Source organism: Coloeus monedula, assembly GCF_965178545.1.
Source record: "Coloeus monedula genome assembly, chromosome: 25".
Lineage (NCBI taxonomy): Eukaryota > Metazoa > Chordata > Aves > Passeriformes > Corvidae > Coloeus > Coloeus monedula.
The window spans coordinates 3,470,530-3,483,117 of NC_138805.1; the positions used below are offsets into that span (position 1 = coordinate 3,470,530).

The 12,588-nt window shown below is 54.0% G+C and overlaps 1 protein-coding gene across 1 annotated transcript; it reads left to right on the plus strand.

Annotated features, from left to right (window-relative positions):
• Nucleotides 1-3,696: 3,696 nt before the first annotated feature.
• On the plus strand, nucleotides 3,697-8,398 carry SCN3B (sodium voltage-gated channel beta subunit 3; the record flags this gene model as incomplete). Its single annotated transcript, XM_082296836.1, has 5 exons — nucleotides 3,697-3,754; nucleotides 5,218-5,381; nucleotides 6,564-6,789; nucleotides 7,694-7,832; nucleotides 8,335-8,398. Exons 1-5 carry the CDS (start codon nucleotides 3,700-3,702, stop codon nucleotides 8,396-8,398), a joined length of 648 nt encoding a protein of 215 aa, XP_082152962.1. The 5' UTR covers nucleotides 3,697-3,699.
• Nucleotides 8,399-12,588: the final 4,190 nt, after the last annotated feature.

Sequence of the window (12,588 nt, forward strand, 5' to 3'; positions counted from 1 at the left end):
GAGGGCTGGGCCGGTGGTCTGGGAGCAGCTGATGCCGGCCGTGGCCGTGCTCTGGCCCCCGGCAGCCAGGAGGGGCCGAGCCGATGTGATGGGGATGGCAGAGGGAGCTGCCGACGTGGCCGTGCCAGGGAGCCCAGACACGCAGGGCTCCGTTCCCACTGCCCTATCCCAGCCTCAGGGACCATGACAGTGAGGGATTAGTGGGGGCAGGGTGCTGAAATTATTTTTATCTCCTCGTCTTGTTGTGCCTGTGCACAAGTGCCAGCCTTTTCAGCCTTTTTTTTCTTTTTTTTCCTCCTGTGAAGCATTAACTGGGTGGGTTGCCATAGCAACCCCCGCATGATAACTTGGGCTGCTTCTTGCAGAGATTTCTCCCTCAACAGTCAAGATTTCTCTCTCTCAACGTTGCATCCCCTTCCCCATTTCCCCTGGAGTGCCAGTGCCCTCTGTGGTGCCCTAAAGGCCACCCCTGCCCTCTGGCCAGCTCACTGGAGGCACCAGGGCTGGGGCAGCAGGGAGGAGCAGCTTGTGCATCATCCTGGCGTGGGATGGGGTTGGAAGAATCTCTGCTCTCCATCGCTTGTGCAGTGCTCAAAATTAAAACAGGCTTGCAGTGTGACATCCCATTCATTTGCAAGTCTCCCTGAAGAGGGCAGGGAGGTGCTCATTGCTTGTCCTAAACAGGCACGGGGTGACATTGGAGTGGTTCCCAGATTGTAGCAAGAGTGAAATGATCTTATCCTTTCATTCAGTCCCTCTGAGCGAGCCCAGGGAAGTTTGCTTTGAAAACAAAACCCAGCACAGGCTGTGGCAGGTTAGGAAACTGGATGGGCTACAGGTATTTGTTCCAAGTCACCTTGGATCTTGTCTGTGGTACACGAAGCAGGCTCAAGGTGAAGAATCACAGATGAAGAAAAAACCTCTCCAGAGCGACAGAAGAGGCTGTGACCTTCCTGTCCTGTAACTTTTCATCTCAAAATCCACCCAAATCCAAGGCCAGTTTCACCTGAAGTTTTCTTCACCTCAGGGCCCCATTTCCCTTCTTTAAATAGCAGCTACAACTCTGGTCTGGAATGAAGTAATTGAGGCTGGTACATGAGTGATTCTGAGGGAAAGCTCATGACTTTTTCAGGATGTTTGCCACTGTAATTTGAATTGCTTGGCAGGCGGGTTCTGGAGTGCCTGGGGTTAGGGGAGAAAAGGCTTCTGTTTCTACCTGGGGAGCAGCAGGCAGGAGCAGACAGGGCTGGGGGGTCACTCAGTGGCTCTGACTGACTCAGTGTGGTAGAGCTGCTGCTTCCTCTTAATCCTCTTGGCCCCTGTGTCTCATCCCTGGCAGAAGTCTCCGTAATAGATGTAATTAGAGCTGCAGCAGCACAAACAGTGCAGCCCTGCTGATCCCTGCTCTGCATTCTGGCAGAGCACCTGGCTGCCTGGGAATAGCTGTGATTTCCATGGTGCTTTGTGGAACAGGTGGTTGTCAAAGGAGAGAACTGGGGACGTTGTCCAGAAGCTTCTGTGCCCATAAAAAACCCACCCCCAGCACTCATCTGCCGTGCGTGGGATGGATTGTTCCAGAAGGGTTAGGAGCAAATCCTCGTGGCTTAACCTGCCCTTCCCTTCGTGGTGTTGTGATGATAACAAGGGGCAATGGGACAAAAGAAATGGCTCAGTGTCCTTCATGCAGCTCTGGGTATCATGTTTGCTGTTCTGTCTTCCCAGGGAGAAAAGTCAGATTTTAAGATCTCTGTATCCATGATGGACTTCTAAGGGGGGATTGGAATTGTGGTGCTGGCATCAACATCTTGCAAGTTGTTGGTCTCCCTGGTCACACCTGGCTCCTGGAGGTACATTAAATAGGTTTGAGGTTTTTTTGGTGGGTTGCTGGAAGAGTGCACAGGAACCCAAAGAAGCCTGGGAGCAGAGGGGACAGCGAGGACAACCTGACAGCCAGCGTGTGGCTTTGGTCAGCCCCTGCTGGAATACTTCAGGCTGCAAAGGTTTCAGGAATCCCAGTCTGCCGTGGGCTGGAACAGGGCAGAGCAACCGGTGCAGTCAGCACCGTGAGGCAGAACAAGGGCTCAGGAGGGTGTCCTTAGCTGGGAATTACTTGGAGCAGTCACCGGAGCCCGTGAAGGGTGACGTGCAGGCAGCTGCTGCGTGTGGCTATTGGCAGATGATGAATGCAGCCTGCTGACACAAACACAATTAGATGATGTCTAGAAAAAGTGTTGGCTTTGTTCTGTGCCCACTCGAGCAGTGTGGGGACCTGATCTCACGTGTGTGCCTTCAGCACCAAACCCCTGTGTCCACCCCTGGGAGGCCACGGAGCTGTGGCAGTGGCCACCACCAGTGGCGTGTGCGCAGCAGAGAGCCTGGGTGCAGCTGAAGCTGATGCTTCCTGCTGGCTGCAAACGTCTCCGGGTGGGTCTGGCCACCTGCACGCTGAGCTCTGGCACTGGCAGTTGCTCCAGTGCCACTCTCTGGTGGGGCTGGCCAGGTTTAACTCCATAGATTGTGCTGTGTATCGAGCTGCAGGTGCTTTAAAAGGAGCACATGGAACAAACGCTTCATTTCCCTCTCTCTGTCCACTGTGACCTTCAAAGCTGCAGAAGCTCTCCAGGGCATGGTGGCCCCCATCCAAGGAGAGAAAGCCCAGCCTGCTGCTGGCATTAAATTCCCTGGAATCAGACAGGAACATGAGGCGAGAGGATTTCCCAGTATTTCCAACTCTGACCTTCAGAGCTGTGCAAATGTTAGTATTAAACTTATTAGCAGCAGAGGCCTTTCTGTGACCCTGCAGGGATAACTCCCCCCATTTCCCCCCCCTTGGCTTTTTTTGGAGGCAGGACAGTGATGCTGATCTGTGGTGTTGATCTCTAGAGACAGAACAAGGAGTGAGGGCTACAAATGGAAAGAGGGGAAATTCAGATTTTGGGAAGAAACGCTTTTTTTGTGAGGGTGGTGACAGGGTGACCGGGGAGGTTCTGGCTGCCCCATCCCTGGACGTGTTGGAAGGTTGGATGTGGCTTGGTGGGAGTTGTCCCCGCACACAGCAGGGGGTGGGACTGGATGAGCTTTAAGGTCCATTCCAACGCCTTAACACCCCACGATTGTGCGATAGCCTCTGTGTGATATGCCTCCAGCCAAGCTGGGCGCTGCCCGCGGGACCCCCGGAGCTCCAGGCTGCTTGAGCTGAGCCGGGAGGAGCCCGGCGCGCCTGGGGCCGGGGGAGGCGGCCGCGCATGTGCCGGCCGTGCCCCCCGCCCGGGCTGCTCCAGCATCCTCGGCATCCTCCCCGCCGGGCGCTGCGCCCCGCAGCCCGCGGAACAGCAGCGCCGCGGCCGCGCCCCGCGGAGCCGCTCCCGGCGCGGGGCACCTGCTGCTGCTGCTGCTGCTGCTGCTGCTGCTGCTGCTGCTGCTGATCCGCTGCCGCTGATCCACCGCCGCTGCCGCTGCTCCGCCGCCGCCGCTGCTGCTCCGCCCGCGCCCTGCGCAGCGCCGGCCGCGCCCGCGGAGCCCCGGAGCCGGCGGAGCTGTCCGGGCCCGGGCTCTGTCCGTGGTGCTGCCGCCCCCGCGGCCGAGCGCAGCCCCCGGACCGCGCCCGGCCCGGCCGCTCCTCGCCCGGCATCCTGTTGCGCCGGGAGCGGGGGAAGAGCATCCTGCCGAGGAGCCTGAGCGCCGGCCCGGCTCGGAACAATGGCTGCGCTGCCGCGGCTGCTCTGCGCGGCCGCGCTCGCCCTGCTGCTCTGGGGTAGGTGCTGCCGTTCCCTGTCGCCTCCACCCCGGCACCCCTGGGGCTTGCGGCTCTCGGGATGCTGCCGTAAGGAAGGGAGAATGCTCCCTTCACGCCTGCCCTCCGAGTGGCTTCTTTTGTTGCCGGGAGAAGGGAATTCCGCTCGTGCAGAGTTAGTGTGAGTGTGAGGGAGTGAATGCGAGCGGAGAAAACACCTCAGTGCCGAGCAGAGTCACGGCACGAAGCATGTGCTGGTCCCTTACTGATTGCTGGTGGTCTGGGGTTTGCAGCGGGATTTAACATCGAGTTGCCTCGGGGAGGGTGTGCAGCCCGCTAAGCGCTGGTTTAGTGCCGGTTTTCCGTGCAGTCTGTGTAAACTGGAGTTAATCAATCGATTGCAACTGCAGTTTGATTCCTGCCATGGGAAAAGGTTGGGCGGTTTTGCCACATTTAATGCGCGTGTGCCTTCAGCCCTGTGTGTGGGTGCCTGTCTGTGTGTACAGATTTCCTTTCTCAGAGTAAAGCAGGATCCAGGAGCTTTTTCCTTATTTTTCCCTGAAAGCTGCTGCTGCCTGTGCAGCTGGTAGTACAGGAGACCTGGAACCAGGCTGCTTCCAGGAATAGTCCCGGGATAATATGTTGCTTGAGAGAGTGGGTTAATGGTGCCTCAGAGGCTGGGGAGGAGGGAGCAGCCAGCAAAGTCAGCGTCTGGGCTCTGGAGACAGCCTTGGACAGACAGAGGCTGGGATTGTTTAGCCCAGGGGACAAATGTCAGCAGGGATTTGGTTGGAGATGTCGTACTCAAACGATCCCTTTCTGCTCGAGCGTGTGGCTTCACATGCAACGATTTCTGCCCTCTTTGCAAGAGCAGGATTTGAGAGTTGCCAGCGTTAGCACAGCTTTGATTGGAAGCGTTTTGAGCAGGAATGCCTGGGAAATCAATAACTCCTCCCGCTGCCAAATTTACTCCTGTCCAAGCCCCTTGGTTCCCAGTAGTGCCCATGGAGCCCAGGGACAGGAAGGGAGCTGGACCCTCCCAGCTTTTGCTGAATTGAAGCATCCAGACCTTCCAGCTTAACACAAAGGGCGAGCTGTTCCTCCACTCTGGAATTCTGGGCTGCCCCTCATCCCAGACTGTAATTGCTGCTCTAACAAGAGCATGCCCAGCATGCATGGGAGGGAATGAACAATGCCTTTGAAGTGGCATTAATTACCAGGGAAAGACGAAAGTTATGGCAAAGCAGATGCTGGGAGAGGTGAGTCTGTGTGAAGTGTTCACCCTCTGTTAATTATTATGAATTATTAATATCTCAGAGAAGGAAGCTTGGTAAAATCTGACATTTGAGACTTAATCTGTTATCAGGCAGTGCTAGTAATAAATCAAACCATTTCCACTGGGGACATTAATGCCAAGATGTGAATAACTGATGTTTCTCTAATTCTGTCTTAATGTTTCTTTCTCTGCTGCTCCTCTCCCCCAGCTGGATTTTGTTCCTCAGTGTGTGTGGAAGTCCCATCTGAGACAGAGGCTGTCCAAGGGACTGACATGAAGCTGCTCTGCATCTCCTGCATGAAGAGGGAAGAGGTGACGGCCACCACGGTGGTGGAATGGTTCTACAGGCCCAATGGGGGAAAGGATGAGCCTGTATGTATGTCTGGCACCCAAGCCCTTTCCATTTCTTTCCTTGCTTATCCCATTTCCACACCTGGCTACAGCGTGAACTCCTGGCAGGAAAAGAATCAGTTCTTGAGCTCAAACATTTGGGCTGTAGATTCAGCAACACCAATTTCCAGTCCCATTCCTTCAGTACCTCAAGCTCAGTATCTAAGGATGTCAGATATGACTGACACTTGGTACCCTTGTCTGAATCAGTTCTGAACCCCAAAGCTGTTCTTTTGGAGGTGAAATTGGCCTCCAATAAATCTGCAGGACAGGATTTACTTCTTTTTGCCTCAGAGAAAGCAGCGTTATCCTGACTGTGGGAGGATCTCTGGGAGTTGTTCTGGCTCCCTGACAGGAAAAGGTAAAATTGATTTTCAGAGTGAATCAAAATGGAAATTGGACAGATAAGGGGCAGCTGGAATTCAAGAGAGAATGGTAAAATGGAGAACAAGATAAAGGCTGAGCTCACATTTCTTTAGCTATTTTATCTGGGGTCTGAAGTATTAAATCAGTGTCTGTGATTGAGCAGGGCTGGGCAGGATGACAAATATTCTCCTTCTGTCTGAGAACTAAAGGGGCCAGGCTAAGGAATGAGATGGGAATTCACTTCCAGTGCCCTGGGTGATCCATTTGCCAGTGGCAACCTGAAGAACACCAACCAAAGTGAGCTGGGGCGGGCAGGGCCACGATGGGGACGGTGCTCAGCCAGAATGTCACACGGTCATGTTTGTCCTGCAGCACTTCCATCTCAGCTGAACATCCCAGGGCTTCCCAAAAAGGGCTCTTTGTCTTCACTGGGTATATCCTGTGGTTCTTTGCACTGACCAACAGGCACTTTGCTGGCCACGACAACTACAGAATCCCAGTTCTTAGTTCCATGGCTGATTTTTTGTGTCATTGCCCACGTGTGGCTGTGTTTTGCTGTGCCTCAGTTTTTCTCCCTCTCCGATGGAGATATTGGATTCCCGATAACTCATTTTCCTGTCTTTTGTGAAGTCACCTGATATTTTGAGGCAAAGGATGATGGAATAGGAATAGCTGCTGTTACCAAGGGAGCTCAGAACATCCCTGAGTGTAGCTAGAGGGGGATGCTGTCCCTGGCTCATGCCACGGTGTTGTCCGAGGCAGCGATTAACCAGAGCACCCTTTCCCATTTCCTCACAGATCTACGAGCACAGGAAGATGAACCACGAATTTCCAAGCCGCTTCAGTGGCCGGATACAGTGGAATGGGAGCAAAGACATGCAGGACGTGTCCATCACTGTGCTAAACGTGACCCTGAACGATTCAGGCATCTACACCTGCAACATCACCCGCGAGTTCGAGTTTGAGATCCACCGGCCCCTCTTCCAGAGCTCCAGGGTGATCCACCTCACCGTGGTGGAGGAGGGTAGGAAGGGCTGCCAGAAAGTGTTTTGTGCTGTCACTGGCCGTGGGTGTTGTCACCCGGGGATAGGGTTTGTCACAGCACCGCAGGAGAGGGTTCTGAGTTTGTCAGCAACAAACGCGGGGCTTAGGAGGAAAAACCTGTCCCTTGTTTGACGGCTGGAGGCTCTTTTTAGGCACGGGCTGGTTGTGTGCGACTGCGGGAAGGCACGATGAGCTGGGCACAGCTGGGCACAGCTGGGCAGGCGCGAGCAGAGGTTTCCAGCTCCTCCCGTGGCGGCTCTGGGATGCTACAGCAACGCCTTTCCCAGGGAGCCGCAGCGTTTCCTTGCTGCCGCCCCCTCCCTCCTGGAACAACGACTCATTCTCCATTTTGACACCAGTCTCCTGCTTCTCCTGCTTCCCTCTGGAGTGCTCCCGAGTCTTTCTGTTCCTCTTGGTGTTGCTGGGTTCAGTGCTGACATCCCGGCATGTTACAGAGCACTGGGAATTCTGCTGCTCTCTTCAGAGAGGGGCGCGAGCTTTCAGCCCTTTTGTGTGCCCTGTTCCCCTCCCTCTCCCGCACAAGCACCTCGGTGTTTTGATCCCTTACAAATCGCTGGCGGCACAACTGAGCCGAGTAACACCAGCGAGTGGGACACGGGGAGGAAACAGAGCGTGAAGAGAGGTGAGCAATCCGTGAGGATGTGGGGGTGGCACAGACAGGGCTGTGCATGTTGGATCCCGCTGCAGACACGCACTGGGATCCCTGCCTGTTGCAGTTCCCTCTCTTTTGCCCCCTCACAGCCTAAAGGCACCTGGAGATCTCTGGCAAGGCGGGTTAGGAGGGATGACACAAGGGTGGAAAGCGTCTGTGGAGCTGCATGGAAATGAGATGGGGTTATTTAATATTTTCATTGTATCAACAGCTGGAGAAGACTTCACCTCCGTCATCTCAGAAATTATGATGTATATTCTGCTGGTCTTCCTCACGCTGTGGCTGCTGATTGAAATGGTTTATTGCTACAGGAAGGTCTCCAAGGCAGAGGAGGCTGCCCAGGAAAACGCGTAAGTGTGGAACCCCTGGAGATGAGATCTGACCTGCAAGAGCTCTTCACATTTCCCAGAGCAGACTGCAGGAAGACTGAACTTTGCTATGGCACGGTCTGGTTGGTGTTTGCTCTGCCCAAAGTCCTCGCAGTGTTTAGGAACACCAAGATTGTGCCTCCTTGCGCCACACACCAGGGAGGGAGTGAACGGTGTTCCAGGGTGGCCCGGTTTGGACCCTGTGGAGATGCTCTCCTGGAAGGTCTGGTTTCATCCTGGCCCATTCCCATCTTTCCAAGCACTTGCCTTGGATTAGAGCACTCTTTGTACATAGGATGGCTGGGTGTGTAGGATTTCAGAGCAGGGAAGACTCGGTGCTTGCTCCTGCCAAGGAGCTCCTACTGTGAGCATCTTCTGCAGGTGACGTTTGTTACCTCAGAGGTGCTGCCAGGCATTCAGCAAAAGTGAGTTTACCCAAACTGGGGTTTACACTGAGTGCTCTCCTCCTTCCCTCCAACTACAGGACAGACTATCTAGCGATTCCATCAGAAAACAAGGAAAACTGTGCTGTGCCTGTGGAGGAGTAGCAGAGAGGAGTCAGCGGAGCAAACGGCACCAAGGTGGGTGATGAGAAAATGGTCACTGCTCGTGTCTGTCCACCCCTCAGCCTCCCTGTGGTGGGGCTGGAAACTCCTGGGCTGTGGCTGCGCTCCCCTGGAGCTTCCCCGGTGACCTTAGAAGCAATACAGGTGTCTTTAGGTGTGGGGTGTACTTGTATTGCTTGAACTCCCAAACCAGCACGGGCCATGATGTATTTATGCCTCCTTTGCCCATTGCTGTGGAGTTGGGAATCTTCATTTTCCCCTGCACAAGGGCAGCTGTGCCCATGAGGACTGTCAGGGCTCTGTCTCCAAAGCAAACATCTAGGAAGGAGTTTGTGTGCTAAAGATTAAAACCTGGATCTTTTACTCTCTCGTTCACCTCCCATCGGTTCTTGTGCTAACTCTGTTGCAATCCTCGCTCCAGTGAGCTCCAAGAGGAATTGTCTCCCTTGCAGGGGCTCTGAAGACAGAAGGACCACGCCACGCCAGCCAGGTTTGAGGGGGAGCTCTGCGCCGTCGGGAGGAACACAGGGAAGTGTAAATTCTCTTCCATTTGCCTTGGACTCTGTACAGCCTTGACTTTGGCCCCATGACCCCATCCCGAGTGCCAGCCCGCGTGCTGAAGGACTCCTCTGTGGAAGCACGCTGAGCAAATGGCACAGGGGTGTGGGCAGCACGGCTCCTTCCCCAGTTTCGGTTCCATCATCACCTCAATGGCTTTGTAAATGTTACCTGTCACTTCTCAGCTGCTCTCACCACCACCTTTATTTGCTAAATACGCTACTTCTCCATTGCAGAGGTCAAGGGTATGTATGGCATGCTGCTCTGAGCTGCAGGACTGCGAATGAGGTTCTCTTAGGGGGTTATTCCACCACATACTGTGGCCCAAGCAGTTTTACTGGTGTTCAAACAGGAAGAATTTAATTAATGAATGAAATCACTCTGGATTTGGGGCTGTCCATGCACAAGCAGAATAGGGTGAAGACTGTAATGCACTAGAAATGTGTAGTGAGGACAGGTCCCTGTGCCACGTTCACACTTTCTTCTGGAGGGGATTGAGAATCCAGATCCTAAAGTATTCCTGCTGGGAAGCAGGATGACGTAAGTATGAGAATCCCCTGCGTCCCTCTCATTTATCAAGTGTCAAAATGCTCAGCTCCTTCCACCTGCCTGGCACAGCAGGTTTGCTCCTGGAGTACACAGCAGCAGGAGGAACCTGCAGAGCCACGTCCTGCAGCAGCTGGCACGGCAGCAGGACAGGGTACGGGATCCACCTTTTCCTGGGAAACCCCGGAAAGGAAGGCAGCCTGGCAGGCAGGAGAAATAAATAGGATGCAAAGCCCTCACAGAAGGATGGCAGCCGAGTAAAATGGTTGTAGTTTTTGTAACTGTGACGGTTCTCCGGTGCTGTAGCAGCACCACCTAGAGGGATGGACAGAAAACGCCCACTTTGCCCAGTTAATCCTAATTCTCTCTTGTGGTAATTAATCACCAGTATAAATAGTCTGCATTCATCCTAAATGATCCCCTGCTGCCCAGGAATCACCCTGGAAATCCTATCTTCCCTATGCAAACTTACCTTTTCTGAGGGTTAAGCAGAGTAAAATTCGTTTTCTGTCCTTCAGTGTAGATCAGTTGAGCTGAGCAGCTGGGATTGGAAGGGGGGAAAAGGCAGAAACGTTGGCCAGGGTGGAATTCTGCTGTTAGACCAGGGCGGGAAGCTCTGGGTTTGTTGTGTGGCAGAGGCTGTGACATCCCTGCTGCAATGGAGCCTGTGCTGCTTTGCCAGAGCTGACAAGTTCTGCTCCACTGACCGCTTGTAAGTAGTTCCAAAGTGCTCGTGACTCCAGGCATGCTCCCCGCCCACGGAATCCCCTCTGCTTTGTTCTGCTGCTTTTTATGTGTTTGCTAAAATCATGGAAATTACCCCGTTTGTAAGTCAGGCCCAGGCCAGATTTCCAGCTGGCACTTGTTCAAAACCCTTTTTTCAGACTGGGTGTCAACTTTAGTAAACTACTCCAGTGCAGTGTTGGTAGTAGGATTGCTCCCAAACCCAGAGCCAAGCCTGGCAAGGGGAGCACATTTTCCAGACGAAGCACACTCGTAGTCTGGGCACCAGTTCCCAAAAAACCTAACATCCAAAAGGGATATCCAAGCAGCTCCTCTTTGAATTCAGCTGGATCTCATCTTTTTCCCTATCCCACTTTGCCTGGAAGAATCCTGAACTCAACAGAGGAGGGACTGGGTTGTAACTCTGGAGTTTCCAGCACTGGCCATGGCACTGAGCCCATGGTGATTTTTAGGACACCTCTCTCCCACTTTCAGCTCTGCTCCTCAGTCCCCGTGAACCGTGGATCACCCTCTGCTGTCACACTTCAGTCAAAAAGGGAGTGAACCCAAGAACTTCTTGAGAGCTACCTCAGGTGGCAAAGCAGGGCCGTCCCCTTGTCCCACACCTCCCCATATCCCACAGGCATCTTCTGCAGATGCTCTTTTTTTGGACAAATCTTTCACCTTTCCAGTTCCTGCAGACAGGGGTGACCATGGCCACGTGGCATTCCAAGCAGAAGGAAACGGGGTGCAAAGTTTTGCTCAAGGATCTCACAGGGAAAAATGGATAATATTTAAAATACCAGTGATTTTTCAAGACCTGGAAGAGATGCTCCCAGCAAAGACTCTGTGTGTGTGTGTTTGGAATGGGAGAGGGGACTCTGGAACAGGCAGGATAATAAAGAGAACAAAGAGCCACGCTGGTTGTTGGATAGATTTTTTAATTGATACCGTACTTCCATGGTACTAACTACTTACACAGGGTTTGGCTGCAGAGCCTGTACAATTCCAGCACGAACGTTCCAGTATCGTTTTTTAACCGCAGGGTTTTTTTTTGTTTTTGCGCACAGCGCAAAGTTTCTGACGGGACAACTCCTAAAACAAACCCACAATCCTTCCCCCACCCACCCCAGAGTCACCTCAGCCATCAGCCCCCAGCTCCCCGGGCTCTGGAGGGGATTCCAGGAGGGAAGCACGTGCCTGTGGTGGTCGTAGGACTCTCATTCATCGGCAGCTGTGCACAGGAATTGCGGGATCCAGGTGGGGAGAACACGGCCCAGGGTTTTAGCAGCTTTCTCCAGCCCTGGAGCACGTGGTGGGAGATGAAATCCCAGGGGAATGGTGATGTCCCAGGTGCCACGGCCACGCCAGGCCCCTCGTGGGAGGTTGTAACGCTGCCACTGCTCTGCTGCTCTTCCCTCCCTGCACGTCCAGCCCAGAGCCAGGTCGGTGCTTCCATCCCTGCTCTCCAAGGGCCATTTCCCGGGAGGTGGGATTGTGGAGGTGGGGATGACGTGCGTGGCACAGGCTCCACCTCTCTGCTGGATGGATGAAGCTGTAACAGCCGCTCTCCCAAACCCCAATGTCCGCCGGGGACGCGGCTCCAGAGCCTGAGCTGCACATCGGGGTTTATTCCCTACCTACTCTCAGGGTTGGGGTCGGGGAAGGTGGCCTTTAACGTCAGCAATGGAATTGGCCTAAATGAGTGAGGTAACAGAAACGGCCAGAGGAGGAACCTCCCCGAGCCATGTGCAAATATAATTCCTTCAGCAGAAGGAAGTCCTTTTCCCTACTGAAAAAAAATAAAATAAACCACATTCACTTGAAGAGCATACAGACTGCGGGAGGGGAAGGCAGGCAGGGACAGCACCAGGTCAGACCATCTGTGACACGGGGAATGATTGTCCAGCAGCAGAGGTGGGAGGGGACAGGGAAAAGCCAGAGTGAGCACTGCAAAACGTGTGGGAGAGGAGGAGGGCATGCCATGCCACGGATCCGTGCTAGGAGAAGCCCATGCTGTCTGCCTAGATCAGGGAATGGCCTCAGTCAGCAGTGGCCCAAGACACGAGGAGATTACTTGGCCAGTGTGCACATCCAGAAAAGGAGAGGTTTTATGGCACAGAGAGACTCGTGCTGGAGACTGCAAAGCGCAGAGATCAGAGCATGTCCGGGGGAAGGGGCCAGGAAATCAGCACAGGAACCACACTGGCACAGGTGTTCTGTGAGCCACGGCCCTCGAGGGCTTGGGTTCCAGAGTCTCTGTTCTGAGCTGTGTTGTAAGCAAGCCCCTGCCAGGTATTTTAAGTGGTGCTGAGACTAAAAAGACTAAGCCAGAGTCCAGGTGG